The sequence below is a fragment of the Bos grunniens genome, chromosome 8, assembly GCF_055505025.1.
Source record: "Bos grunniens cultivar Pamir isolate PY7600 chromosome 8, Bosgru_T2T1.0, whole genome shotgun sequence".
Taxonomy (NCBI): Eukaryota; Metazoa; Chordata; class Mammalia; order Artiodactyla; family Bovidae; genus Bos; species Bos grunniens.
This window is the reverse complement of record NC_141172.1, coordinates 9,806,939-9,821,930: the sequence shown is the minus strand read 5'-3', so window position 1 is coordinate 9,821,930 and position 14,992 is coordinate 9,806,939. Positions and strand designations below refer to the sequence as shown.

Sequence of the window (14,992 nt, the reverse complement as noted above, 5' to 3'; positions counted from 1 at the left end):
GGGAAGAGGAACTGGGGGAGTCGTAAGATAGGGGTAAGGGATTAAGAGGTACAAACTAGTATATATAAAATAAATAAGTTACAAAGAGATATTGTACAGAACAGGGAATATGGCCAGCATTTTATAACGTCAAATGGAGTATAATCTATAAAAACATTGAACCACTATATTGTACACCTGAAATCAATATAGTATTGTAAACCAACTATATGCTTCAATAAAAAAAATTTTTAAGGTTGGATATGTCAATGTACTATGTTAATCTAAGGGCAAGAAAATGAGAAAATCAGATGAACCTTCAGTTTAGGGATCAAACCACATAAGAATTCTCTACTCCCAACTCCGATTCTCAACAGTCCATTTTTCTCATCGTTTATTCCCTTAACAAGGATGCTCTACCGAATCAAAGGAAAGACAACACGGAGAAAGATCTAAGCTAGTGAATAAGCTCAGGCCCGGAGAGCAAATGGATGTTTGGCTGGAACCGCTCAGATCCCTAAAACGTTTTCATCTTTGGAACCGTTAATCTAACACTGTCACTTGCGCTAGCTTTATTTTTTAACTCACAAAAAGAGTCGTGAAAATTCTAGGCTCCTTTGTACTTTGTTCTGCACAACCTAATGAACCCTAATGAGCTGCAAGCATTTTTAAAACTCTGTTAATTCAGCACTGGAAAACAACTGAAGATACTTTACATCTCTCGAGGCCCTGAGTGAAATAAGAGAAGTTAGAGTTGTAAAGGTAGGCTTTAGTAAAAATCAGAGTTACCTGCTAGGAGCTAGAGAAGATGGGAGGAGGTACAGAGGAGGCCTGAACACCACCAGATATGTAGGAGGTTCTCAATATGACATTTGTTAAATAAATGAGTCAGAATTACAGCCAAGAAGGAAAAAGTATCAAATCTCTAACTAGGTGCATCAAAACAACCATTTTTAAATCAAAAAGGGGGGAAATAGTACATTTATTATTGTCTAGGTTGGCGATGGCACCCTGCTCCAGTACTCTTGCCTGGAGAATCCCATGGATGGAGGAGCCTGGTAGGCTGCAGTCCATGGGGTCGCTAGAGTCAGACTCGACTGAGCGACTTCACTTTCACTTTTCACTTTCATGCATTGGAGAAGGAAATGGCAACCCACTCCAGTGTTCTTGCCTGGAGAATCCCAGGGACGGGGGAGCCTGGTGGGCTGCCGTCTATGGGGTCGCACAGAGTCGGACACGATTGAAGTGACTTAGCAGCAGCAGCAGGTTAAAAACAGGGTTGTAAGACATCTCAAAAGTGATTAACATAAATTTGGGAGGAACCATAAGATTTCACTCCAATCCAACATGAAAATCCACTTACTGTCTTTCAATTTTCCTCTCTTCTCAATTCATCCATATCCTTTTCTCTCCTGTGAGGAAGTGCCAGAATGAGGAAGGGGACAGGACAATCTTTCAAATCTTTGTATATCATTCTTTCAACTACCATTTATTGAGTGCTTAATATATGAGAGAGACCATTCTCTCATTAAAACAAAAACTTTTTCTTATTATAATATAACAGTAGAAATTTTGATAATTCATAAAAATATAAAGAAAATAGTAACAATTATGTAATGCTCCAGCTCAGTGGTAAAGAATCCACTTGCCAATGCAGAAGATACAGGAGACATGGGTTTGATCTCTGGGTTGGGAAGAGCCCCTGGAGGAGGAAATAGCAACCCACTCCAGTATTCTTGCCTGGAAAACCCCATGGACAGAGGAGCCTGGTGGGTTACAGTCTCTGGGGGTCTCAAAGAGTCAGACGTGACTTAGCGACTAAACACAGGGCTCCACTCCACCACCTAGAAATAATCACAGCTAATATTTTGAGAGTATTTACTTTTGGTCTTTTTTTTCTATTCTAGCTTTTTTTTTTTTTTTTCAGTAATTAGGGGCCTACTAAATATAAATTTTTTTCAAGTTACTTTAATGGAATTTTTTATTCTTAGCTTTTTTAATTAACATTATATCGATCCCATTGTCATGGGTCATTAAAAATATAAAAAATATAATTTTGTTCATACATAATACTCCCTCAACTGACTGTGTATATTCCCTCCAATGAACGTACCATATTGTATATAACCTTTCCTCTGTTATTGGCTATTTCAGTGTTTTCCAGTGTTTTACTACTAGGGCATTGTAAATTATTTTTTTGCACATAAATATTTTTGTGCTACTGTTTATTTTTATGGGAAAGTTTGCTAGAATCATACTGCCTGAGTCAACTGGATTATGATAAACCCAATAGCTCACCATCATCCAATAGAATTTGGTAATGGTGAAACATTTATATCTGCACTGTCCAGTATGGTGGCTAATCACCACATTTAACTGCTCAGCACTTGAAATGTGGGTAGTACATCTGCAAAATTGATTTTTTTATTTTATTGCATTTTAATTAATTTAAATGCAAATAGCCTCTTGTGTTAATCGCTATGGTATTGGACAGTGCAGCAACAGCAGTTCCAAGGTCTTAATTTGTTTGACTCTTGGAGACTTCCACAGAATGGCTCTCATTCTGTTTCCATAGCACTGAATTCAGGAAATTACTGTGTGGGTCTGGAGAGTCTGAAAATGCTAATGAGGATTTTGTTTATGCCTCATGACCTGGGCCTGTTGTCATATCAGGTGTGCTCAGCAGACAGGAGGCCAGGCTATGAGTAGGCTTGGATCTGCCTCATGAAAATAAGCCTTATGAATACATGGTGAACCTAGAGAGAAACGCTTTGTTTCTAAAAGGGTTAGATGTGACCTTCTCTTACTCAGACATTACCATCCCTAACTGTGCACCAGTTGGTGAAGCGGTGGGGACGTCCATCTACATCTTGAGATGAGTAAATGATGATTAATTTACTCATATGGTGCCTGAGCCTGGTCTTTCCACCAGTATATACTTACTTCTGACATGTTTCAATAGAATAGTCATGCAAAGGGATGCACTTCTTTGAAGTTCTTTAGATACCTGAGCAGACTTCATCCATGAAAAAGTTAGTACCAATACATTCCCACCATTAACATATGTGAGTATCCGTCTTAGCAGCACCCTGCCCCGAGTATTGGTATTATTTTGTATATTTACAACTTGAATGGATTTTTTTAAATTACATAGCATTGTCGTTTAAATTTGGAAATATTTTACCTCTACAAGCAAAGTGCTAAAGAGAGCTCCCTTAAAAACTTTTCTCTCTTGACCCTACACCCCACCTCTGGCTATCATTTCGTTTCTCTGTTCCTTTTTTTTTTTTAATTTTTTTTTAAATTTTATTTTATTTTTAAACTTTACAATATTGTATTAGTTTTGCCAAATATCAAAATGGATCCGCCACAGGTATACATGTGTTCCCCATCCTGAACCCTCCTCCCTCCTCCCTCCCCATACCATCCCTCTGGGTCGTCCCAGTGCACCAGCCCCAAGCATCCAGTATCGTGCATCAAACTTGGACTGGCAACTCGTTTCATACATGATATTATACATGTTTCAATGCCATTCTCCCAAATCTTCCCACCCTCTCCCTCTCCAACAGACTTAACAACAAAATCCTTTGAGTTTTCTCTGCTCTCTGCCCCCAGTTCCTCTGCTGCTTTTCCCTCTTGGACCCATTTCAGTCAATATTTCACCCCCGGCCACTCTACCAGAACTATTCCTGTAAAGGTGACCGATGACCTCCACGTTGCTAAGCCCAGTGTTCACTTTTTAGTCCTTTTCATATTTGTCAACAGAATTGATGCAATCACTATGCCCTCCCTGAACTGCTTTCTTCTTTTAGTTCCTTGGACCTCTGCTCATTGGCTCACCTCGCTGGCCACGCCTTCACAATTTCTTTTGCTGGTTCCTCTTCATCTCCCCAGCCTCAAAATATTGATGTTCCTTTGTACTTAGTACTGGAACTTCTCTAGCCTACTGATGTCTGCTCCCTAAGTTCTCATGAGATCTCTGCCTAAGATCTCATTAGTCCCAGGGATTAAAATGGTAATCATATCCCAACAGCTCCCAAAATTGTATCTCCAGCCCAGATTTCTCCCCAAACTCCAGACTTGTACATCAACTCTATCACCAACTTCACTTTGATATAGCAAATAAACATGTCCAAAACCAGGTTCCTGGTTTGCCCTCAATTTTCAAATCTTAGAATCATCCTTGATTATATAATTTCCCTCACATCCCAAATATATCAGCAAATACTGTCAGCTTTACATTAGAATACATCAGAATCTAACCACTTCTAGCCACATTCATAAACCAATATCATCTCTCACCTGGATAATTACAATAGTTTCCTAAGGGGCCTCTATGCTTCTGCCTTCAACCCACCTTGTTTATTTTCTATACAACAGCTAGACAGAGCCTTTAAACTATGAGTTGGGACTTCGCCCTCCTTTCCAGAGCGTCCAGGTCTGTCTCTAACATGTAAGAGGCCCCATGCAAGAATAAAAGGAGCAAGGCTGCAGCTGATCCACGATAGACAAGCAGGATGAGCGTACAGCCTTTGAGCTCTGAAAGTCTTGTTGCCACAGCATAATCTATACACACATCTTGCTCTGTGAATGTGAGTGACCACATCTCACTGACTTGTATCCCCAGCACCTAGCACAGTGTCACACACATCATAAATACTCAAGTCGTATTGAAGAATTGATGCTTTTGAACTGTGGTGTTGGAGAAGATTCTTGAGAGTCCCTTGGACTGCAAGATCAAACCAGTCAATTCTAAAGGAAATCAACCCTGAATATTCATTGGAAGGACTGGTGCTGAAGCTGAAGCTCCAATATTTTGTCCACCTGATGCAAATAGCCAACTCATTGGAAAAGACCCTGATGCTGAGAAAGACTGAAGGCAGAAGGAGAAGAGGGTGACAGAGGATAAAATGGTTGCATGGCAACACCAATTCAATGGACGTGAACTTGGGCAAACTCTGGGAGATGGTGAGGGACAGGGAAACCTGGTGTGCTGCAGTCCATGGGGTCGCAAAGAGTTGGACATGACTTGGCAACTGAGCAACCATAACAACAGTATTGAATGATCGCAACCCTTCTGCATTTCATCTGTCTGATTAAATGTGTTAGAGTAGATATTCTATTTTTTTCACTTCCAGAAATAAGGGTACTTTATAAAGGTATGTAACAACAAAAAAATAACAAACATTTTTTATCACAATAAAAATAACTACATATATTATATGATTGGTTTTACCCAAATAGTATGTAAAATCTAAAAATTTTAACTGATTCTGTGGCAGTCTGCTACTTATTAATATATAAATACATCCATGACATGAAACAAAAATATTTAAGAAAGTAACTGAGTTGTAGATATTCTATAAGATATCTTCAAATCCTAGCCTCCCGTGATTTCAATAATCTCAGAAATAAAAGGTTCTGCATTTCCTTCTCAAACACCCACATGTTAAAACCTCATTAAAACCTGAATTTGCTTTTTCTTCTGATGAAAAGCTTTTGTACATAGCTGTATATGCTTACAGCATTGCAAGAACTGCTTAGGGTTTTAAAATCCTAGTGCGATCAGCCTGTACAGGCAAGAAATTAAATACTGAGAATGCCTTTTCTGTCCCTGAATATTGTCACCCTGAGTGATGTCTCCCACCTCCACCCACTTTTGGTGCTGACTTGGGCAAGTATACCTGCTGTTCAAAGACCATCTGAAATTACCTCTAAGAAGGAACTGCTTTGAGAGAATGAGGCTTATAATTAGACAGTAATTGAAGTCTCCTGCAGCTTTATGCATGGGTCTTATCTAATGCCTAAGTAGGTGAACTGCATGACTTGAGTCAAATGGAATTGGATGCTTGTCCAAGTTAGAGGAGGTCTCTGCTCAGCGATGTTGCTTCTTTAGGCTTAGCTAGGTTTCCAGCACTACTGTCAGAGCACCTGCACACCACTAACGACTCTTCACCCCTGCAGAGTGACTGTCAGAGAATCACGGAAGAGTAGAGCCGAAAGGGTCCTCAGCTAGCTCCATGCAAAGCCCTTGTTTCACAGGAAATTGAAACCCAGTGAGGTAAAGTGATTTGCCTCAGGTCACAGGTAGAAGAGGAGCTAGATCAGGGAATTTAGGAGGTAAGACAATGATGATTTGCTTGATTTACTTGATGTACATTGTTAGAAAGACAAAGGAACAGAGGACAATCCCACAGTTTCTCAGCTGGGCAAATAGGAAGAATAAGGGGGTCAGAGGAGAAAGGGCAGGTCTGAAGGAAATTTGATGAGCATAGTTTCGGTGGTGCTGAGATTGAGGTGTCTGTGTGCCATACCGACAGATATCAAGCAGACAAGTAGGTATTATCAGACAATCAGATATTATAAATCTGAAATTGAGGGAAAAGGACAAAGCCAAAGAGATAAATATAGGGGTCATCAGCATAGCCAGCCATCAGCATAGCCATTAGCATCAAAGGGCTTTGTTAAAAATTAATAAAATAAAAAGAAGTTTTACAATGTAGTCTACAAATGAGTGGCCAAGGAGATGGGAAAGAGACCAGAATAGAAAGGCAAAGGAGAGAGGGCTTCAAGAAGGGAAGCGTGGTCAGCAGTTGTACACACTGCTGGTTGCTTCTCCAACTTTCGTTCTACTCTTCTTCCTCGATAACAAATCTGTAATTTTTTCAAAGTGGCAATAACTCTGGTCAACACCCCTCCCTGCAAACAAAATCTTGATTTCCCAGGGTCCTTTGCACAGAGGTGACCACTATGACAGCCTTCTGGCCAGTAAGCTATGATGTCTGACCAGTGAGCTACGACAGAGCTATGACAGAGTTCTTCATATAATGTCTATTTGGTGCAGCTGCCAGGAAAACAATTATTTTCCTGATGGAAATGGTCAGACAGCTGGCATCTCACTTTTGCTCTTTGCCTTTCTCCCTTTCTTCCTTCTTTCTGTCCAAAATAATGATTCTATGCCAGAGGTACAGCAGCTGTTTAGTGAGGAAGAGTAGATACTGGAGTGGAAAGCTGAGTCTGATTCCTGATCCACTCAGTGGAAAGAGTGGGAAACTTGGGAGTCAACCTTGGACTCCAATCACCATCTTACTTTCTTTGATTCTTGATTACAGCTTTAAATATCTTTCAAATTCACTTTCTTCCAACCACCCCTACTAGCCCTGCATTGTTCAGATCCCTGCCATGTCTTGCCTGGCTTATTGAACTGTCCTCCTCCAGGTCTCCTTGTTTACCCCTCAACCCCTTCCAACCTGTCCTCTAACCTACTGTCCCTGTCTGTCAAACATGGAATAGTTTCTGTTGATCCCTGCTTAAAACACTGCCACCACTCTTCACGGCTTAGAGTCAAAGGTTCTTAGCCCCCCAGACAGGCTCTTAATGACTTGGCTCCTGCCTTTTATTGATTATCACGTACTAAGCAATATGGGCTTCCCTGGTGTCTCAGACAGTAAAGAATCCCCCTGCAAAGCCGGAGAACCTGAGTTTGATCCGTGAGTTGGGAAGATCCCTTGGAGGAGGGCATGGTAACCCACTCCAGTATTCTTGCCTGGAGAATCCCCATGGACAGAGGAGCCTAGTGGGCTACAGTCCATGGGGTCACAAAGAATCGGACACAACTAAACCACTAAGCACAGCACAGCCCAAGCAAGCATTGCACTAGGAACTTTACATTTATTTAGTCCTCAGAGAGTTTGTTCACATATTTGATAGTAATATTTTCATTTTACAGATGCGTCAACTGATTCTCAAAGCAGTTAAATCACTTGCCCAAGAATATATGGTTAATTTAAGTGGGGAGAAGGCCTGGAGGTCAAAATTCTTTCCACCAAAGCACGGCCTTAATGAAAAATACTACCCCATCTCCTCCCCCTTCCTCCCCCGTCCTTCTGCGTCCGGCTTCTCGCTATTCCCCATCTACCCTAAATGAACAGCCTTGTTTAAGAACCCCAGCCAAAGCCAGTCCTGCCCCCAGGGCCAGAGGAATCCAGCCCGTGCGCCCGTGGGGAGGAGGCAGATTGTCCACACCAGCGTGGGCGAAGGAGAGAATCGCCCAAAGCCAGAGCTGCTGGCCGGGCTGATCCCCGAGTCAAGGCCCCTCCTTTTCCTCGATAGCGGGGTGTTGGGTGCCAGTTGCAGGGGGATGGAGAGCCGGGGCTGGAAAGCCCATCTCCTTTGACCCAGCCGGCGTGGCTGGCACCAAGTCCGTGTCAGAGTGGGATCCAGGCTCCAAAGCCACCCCCTGCAGGTCCCAGGGCTGTAAGACTCAGGTTGGGGGCGAGGGAAGGACTCTGGTGACGCCCCCAGGGGTGAGCAAGACCCGGCTGACCACTGACTCAGCCTGGGCGCGGGTCCGGTGCTCTTCGCTGCTACTCCAGCGCTGTTGCGCGCCGCTGCCGCCCAGCGCCCGAAGACAGAGCAGTCGCGGGCCTCAGGATCCTGAGAAGTGCAGCCCTCAGAGCCCCAGAGCCTCGACGTTCAGAGACGCGGTAGGGCAACCACCTGGGAGCTGCTCCAGGGCGGATCGGGTCACCCACATCTGCAACTAGAGAAGGATCCCGGTCCCCGGGGGACGTCTCCGGCTGGCACTTCTGACCTCGGACCGCGGACTTGGAGCCCCGGCTGCCCCGTGGGCAAACCGGCCCGAGTTCCAGTCTCCGGCCCGCGTCAACCGCGCACCCGGGACTCTCTCAGGACACAGAAGAGGGTCCAGACGCCCTGCTCAGCCCTCCCAGGCAGCGGAGGGACGAACTCCGGCTGCTCCAAGCTCCCCAAGTAGACCGTGGGCAGCCCCTTTTGCCCCGGTGGCCTCTCCCTGGGGTCTAGTCCCCTCGCGCCCCCGCGCGTCCTTCTTCGTTTCTGAGCTTGCTCTGCAAGTGATGTAACCAGGCCAGGCTCGCTCGCCGCTTCCCCTCTTTTCCTCTAAGTCCGTCCTCCCTCCAGCACCCGGCGCTCTTCGCGCAGAGCTGGGCGCTGGGCTGCGCCGCTGCTCCGCTCCGCTCGCAAAGCCCTGGAGACCGACATCGCACCACCTGGATGTGGAGTCAAGGGGCAAAGCCAGGCTTTCCTTCCAGAAACAAGGGAGAGAGCCGAGGAAACAGCTGCTGTGGAGGTTTCTAAGGAGACTCAGACTGGCTTTTTTCCCCGTTCCCGGGAGACGGCAGGAAACCTCAGGTACCTTGGCCACCCCAACCGGTGGATGTCTATCTGAGAGAGAGACAGGGGTTGCAATAGTACGAAAGAGACAGAGAAAGAGAGAGAGAGAGCAGCAGAAACAGGGGAAATAGAGATGGAGACCAAGACTGACAGTAGAGTCAGAGACAGAGTAAGAGAGATGTTTGGTGGGTGGGAAATTGACTAGGATATTTTTGTTCTGTTTTTAACCCAGTGCGGTTTTGCCTCTGACAGTAGGGAGGAACACTGCTCCTTGGTCAGCGGGCAGTCCCCAACCTGGATGGAGTGAAAGATGCGGCCCGATGACATCAACCCGAGGACTGGGCTGGTTGTGGCCCTGGTCAGCGTCTTCCTGGTCTTTGGCTTCATGTTCACAGTCTCTGGGATGAAAGGAGAGACTCTGGGGAACATCCCCCTCCTGGCCATAGGGCCCGCCATCTGCCTGCCAGGCATTGCGGCCATTGCCCTGGCGAGGAAAACCGAGGGTTGCACCAAGTGGCCCGAGAATGAGCTGCTGTGGGTCCGAAAGTTGCCGTGCTTCCGGAAACCCAAGGACAAGGAGGTGGTGGAACTGCTGAGGACCCCTTCAGACCTGGAGTCAGGCAAGGGGAGTTCAGATGAGCTGGCTAAGAAGGCGGGCCTCAGGGGGAAGCCTTCCCTCCAAGGGCAGGGCAAGTTGCCTATGGCCAGCTCCATCACCACCCCCACACCCATGGAGGAAGGAGAATGCCAGAGCCCTGGCCAGAGCGGGCGTCGGGAGGAGACGTCCAGATACTTGGATGGCTACTGTCCCTCGGGCAGCTCCCTCACCTACAGTGCCTTGGATGCCAAGTGCTCAGCCTGGGACAGGTCTGAGCATCCTGAGCCCGAGGATAGCATCTTCTTCGTGCCCCAGGACAGTATCATCGTTTGCTCCTACAAGCAGAACAGCCCCTATGACAGATACTGTTGTTACATCAATCAGAGCCAAGGCAGGTGGGACCACGAGACGATAGTCTAAGTTTTGCACACAAGGGTCGCTGTGTTGATAGAAATGTGGCTACACTCAGCTCCCAGCAGAAGGAAACTGCCCTGCTCCAACAGCCTTCACACGGTTAGAAACTGACCTGGTACGTGATGGTCGTGCAAGCCTCTGGTGTGTCAGAGTCATGTAAATAGGCATGTTTGGGACACGTTTCAGGAAAGGATGATGAGGGTTAAGGACACTGGAAGAGGCAGTGGGTAGGAAAGGAAGCAGTTTCAATTGCTTTTAAGCAATTTAAGCCATGTTGGATGCTTTGTAAAATATGGCAAAAAAGTATTACCCAGCACCTGCTGAAAGCAAGATAAATCTAGAGTGGGTTGCAGATAACAGACATGAAACGATGTGTGGACTACTCATGGGGAAATTAAGCTGCTTTCGGTCTAAAGAAGTTGAATGAAAAAACAATTCAATACTTTATTCTATGAAATGATTTTTTGTCCAGTGAAAGTTTTTCACACTTAGTATTTGCCGAAAGAAAAAAAAAATTAAGATAGAATAGCTACATCCCTCCTAAGGTGTGATGGTTACTGGAGAAAGGGGAGTTAAAGACAGTTGAATCATGTAATTGAGTTTTATGGTTATTACCTTCAGACAAGATCAGGGATTTTTAGTAAAGTAAAATAAGTGTGACCAGTTGTGTTAAAAACTAACAATTTTAGATGGCTGTATTACTTCTGAAACTCTTCATTTATATTAACTTACTGGGTCTTTATCTGAAGTGTTTTTTAGCACTTACTGTCAATCATGTACAATTTCATCATCAGGTGCAATATGGCTTGATATCATATTTTCATAGATTAGAATTTGTTTTCATCAAGTCAAAATGGACTTTACATATGTATACAAGTGTCTTTAACATTTCTGGAAGATGTAATTATGATTCTTAAATGCCTTTTAAATTGTGAAGATTGTGACGTCAATACCATTAGTCTTGAACTTTATGCAGAAATTCTGTGAAATGTGATGGTTAAATTTCTGGAAATGTCTTTATTTGTACATTTGTTCGACACTCCAAAAGACTGTCAATGCCAATGAAACAAATTAATCCACTAGATTTAACTAAAGCCCAATTTTCATTGAGTTCTCCTGATCAGTGAACATTACATGACAAAGGTCTGTTTCATTTAATTTTTTGCTGCTGAGGAAAAAAAATCACAGTGGGATCCTAAAAATGTATTTCCTTTTTCATTTGCTCAACTGTCTATCAACCAAAATACCATTTAATCCCTGTTGAAGAAAAAATTAAATTATATGTAGAAATGGTGGTATATTTCATTTTGAAGATCAGCATAACTTTGCATCCTTCAGAGAATGACTTGCTTTTAATGACTGTATAGTTTCAGCCACTTTCTCCCAAAAGGGGAACTGAGGACAACTGTACCTCTTTTGTGTATTTCAAGTCCAACTCTGCAATTCTTTAAGTGTAGCAATTATTTTGTCTTGAGAATTGTTCCCCTAAAATCACAATTTTCTAACCAAATTCAACATCAGAAATATTTAATTTATCTTAGTATTCCTTAAATGTTGGAAAATAAAATCTGTGATCCTGAGCACATTTTACCACCTCAGTCCCTGAAATGAGGGAAGTGGGACTTACTCACACTAGACTAGTTCTCTCATTGCTTCCCAGTTTGGATACTCTATGGCATTATGTCAAAAGCACTCTATATTTTGCCAGGAAATGATTTATAGCAAAATGCATGCCAAAGTTATGCAATTCATAATAACAATTGTGCTACATGGATTTAGTTCTTGTTGCTATTCAAAAGAATTTTGCAGATGTATGAAAGCAGATTTGTTTTGCTACTAAATATTATTTATTCAAAAAATACACTTCTGGGGATAAAATGAAGATGATAGGGTAAAATATTTTTAAGGAGAAAATTTCCAATATTGGTATAACCCCAAATAATCAAATACATATCTTTGCACTAAATGTAATTTGGATTTGGATTTGGATTTGGATTTGGAATGGAGGAAAAATCATTCCTAAAATTGCAATGCCTCTTAATAAGTCTAAAGCATTTTGAAAGATGGGAATCTTGATTCTAGGAAGGTAAAAATTATTGGATAACTCTTAGGAATAAAAAGTTGTTCTAATTTGTTTGTCTTTGTGGACATCTTTAGAGGTGAGGAGAGAGCAAGACATCAGAGGGGTGTTCACACAGACTCAGCAAATCCTACAAAGGGTCTGAAAAGAGATGGTTGTAAGGTCAGGTTTGGGATTTGGAAAAGTTACTTTCTGATTTCTTCAACTCAAACTCCTTCATATCTCACACACACACACACACACACACTCCAATTTCCATATCCAAAGTCAGCTACTAGTCTAGAGAGATAAGGTATTTTATCACATTTTCAAGTCCTATTTCAGAAGAAACTTACTTTTAAGTTTCTTCTTCCATCTGCCTACTTAAGATCCTTAAATTATCTAAGAAGGCATTTGAGGGAATTTTCTGCAATGCTAAAATAATGGTGTGCAAGTGTTGAGATGGGAGGCTTAACTTTGACCAGAAAGAATAAAATGTGTAATTGTGTGTGTGAATTTTGCTTAACAGTTTATGTTAATCCACCCCTGCCTAACACGAAGCAAGGTAGCCTAGCGCCCCATGTCAATACTTGTTAAGTGCTATATTCAGGGTAAAACTGTCATTCTTTTGAACAGAGTGGACAAGAAGAGAAAAGGGTCTGAGCCCTTTACAGGAACACAGAGCAGTTCATTCCCGTCAACAGTGCTAGCAAATGATTAACATGAACATGACCAACGTGAGGATTATTCCTGGTATCCTCCAAGAGCTTTCAGATGGATGTAAATTTAACTCAGCCTTGGTTACTTTTACTTCTCTGTTAATCCAAATAGTCATTTCAACTGGATTTTAAATAGGCATTTTATTTTTGAAATCTCCTGTACTGAATTTTTCTTGCTCTATATTCCTATTTATATTATACACTGGTTCTTTTTCCAAACTGTTTCTTGAATCCAAAGTGTGAATTCAGCCAAGATAGCCAAGCTGGAGCTTACTTAAACAACTGTTTCGAGATTTAGTTTCCACTGCAATCATGGCAAACAAATCCAGATACAGTTAAGTTCAGGCTCTCTTCCAAACCTGCTAACCAGCCCCTTTGAGAATGTTTTCAATAGTATGGATCTTACTACGCATAAACTGGTAATGTAGAGAAAGGAGATGCATTCTTTCAAATAGTTTTCCTTTTGTTATATCCAACCTCTACTTATTTATGAGTATACTTCCACAGCATCATTTAGTTGCTGAATTTGCTGCTTTATTATTATTTTATAACATTAAATAAAATGTTTTTGAAAGTCCACAGACCCACTATCCTAACAGAACTACACACATTTCCACTTCAGTATATTATCTTCTAGGCCCCCTCTACCTGTGTATGCACCTTACATATTGTAATTGTGCTTCGTTTTCTTTTCTCTTTTAGTTATATCTCAAATATGTTTTCATGTGTCTATGTAGTGTTCCTATTTGTCACTTAACAATTGTGTAATATGACATTTTAGTGAAGTACCATAATTTATCATGCCATTCCTTACAGCTAGCTAAATATCAAGGATTATGGATTACCTTGTTGGTTGTTTTTTTTTTTTTTTTTCCCTATTGTTGGTAACATAGCCACATTATTTATCATTTGCCATAGAAGTGAAAATTTACAGTTGATAAACTATTTCCTAATCGGTGAGAGTGAGGAGGCAGAAATGTGTAAATGGATCAAATACTCAAATTGTTTGATTTTTTTCTTCACTCATATAGATGCAAAGAATAGGGTAAGAACTAAAATGATGCTTCTTCAAAAAGGTCCCCCATCAGGACCAAAGGCAGTATTTTTAAGAGTGAGATGAGACAGAGCCAGTATTTCTATGAGTAAGATAAGACACTTCCCCAGTTAAGATACTGCTAGCATGTAACTCAAAAGCAGATGACAGTGGTCTCAGTCTTCAAAAGCATAAAGTTGAACAAGCAAAATGAAGAGCAGCCGTAGACAATAATGATTACTTTGTACTATGTCAAAAGCATTTTCTTAAGGTATCTCACCATATATTTTATATATATTTAATACGTATGTATATTCTTACCTATTAGTGGCTTTCAAATGAACTGGAATTCCAGGAATTCAATAGACTATCCATGAGTTTTCTATGTTTCAGTTCCTCACTGGAAAAATTAAACTGGAGATAGAAATGTGGATAAATGCTTGGTTCATCTGAAAATCTCAATAAAGAATTGAATTCCATTTAGTCTCTTGTCCAGATAACATAAAATTGTGTAAACACCATTGAGCTGGAGCTCATGTCTTTGATTTCTTCCTGCCTATAGGGTCCCTCACTGCATGGACACTTCCCAACAAGAGAAGTTTGTTTGTGATGCTATCCAGATACACAAATAGCTGGGCACAATACTAGATCTCCGTGACCTTTGGCCAGTTATTCTTGGGCCTGACACTTATTAGAGATCCTCTCTTCATTGTCCCCCTTTATTCCTCCTCCTGAACGCATGTTAGAGCCTGTAGACTTGGTATCCTCAATGACAGAATGAGGCTTAGCATGCTTTATCCAAAATAAGGTATGGAGCTCCAGAAGAACACAAAGCTATTAACACATCTCCTGTGCTTGCTGCTCTTTGACAAATCTATCCCTAGAAAGTTAAATATAACAAATACTTTACAATTAATCACCTTCTTATTTTTCATGGTAATGAATTATTGAACGTGAGACAACACCAGTCTGAGACAAGAGCACATCTGTTTAGAAGAATTAAGCTTTCTGAAAATTACCTGCCTGTAATTCAACAT

The 14,992-nt window shown here is 42.0% G+C and overlaps 1 protein-coding gene across 1 annotated transcript; it reads left to right on the top strand.

The window, feature by feature from the left end:
- The first annotated feature begins 9,338 nt into the window (after positions 1–9,338).
- TMEM215 (transmembrane protein 215) lies at positions 9,339–14,744 on the top strand. Its single transcript, XM_086414224.1, has one exon. The coding sequence runs from the start codon at positions 9,443–9,445 to the stop codon at positions 10,148–10,150; it is 708 nt and encodes a 235-aa protein (XP_086270350.1). The 5' UTR covers positions 9,339–9,442; the 3' UTR covers positions 10,151–14,744.
- The last annotated feature ends 248 nt before the right edge of the window (positions 14,745–14,992 follow it).

Bases quoted from the DNA above. Each gene is read 5' to 3' on its own strand.
- TMEM215 (XM_086414224.1), top strand. From the start codon at position 9,443: ATGCGGCCCGATGACATCAACCCGAGGACTGGGCTGGTTGTGGCCCTG.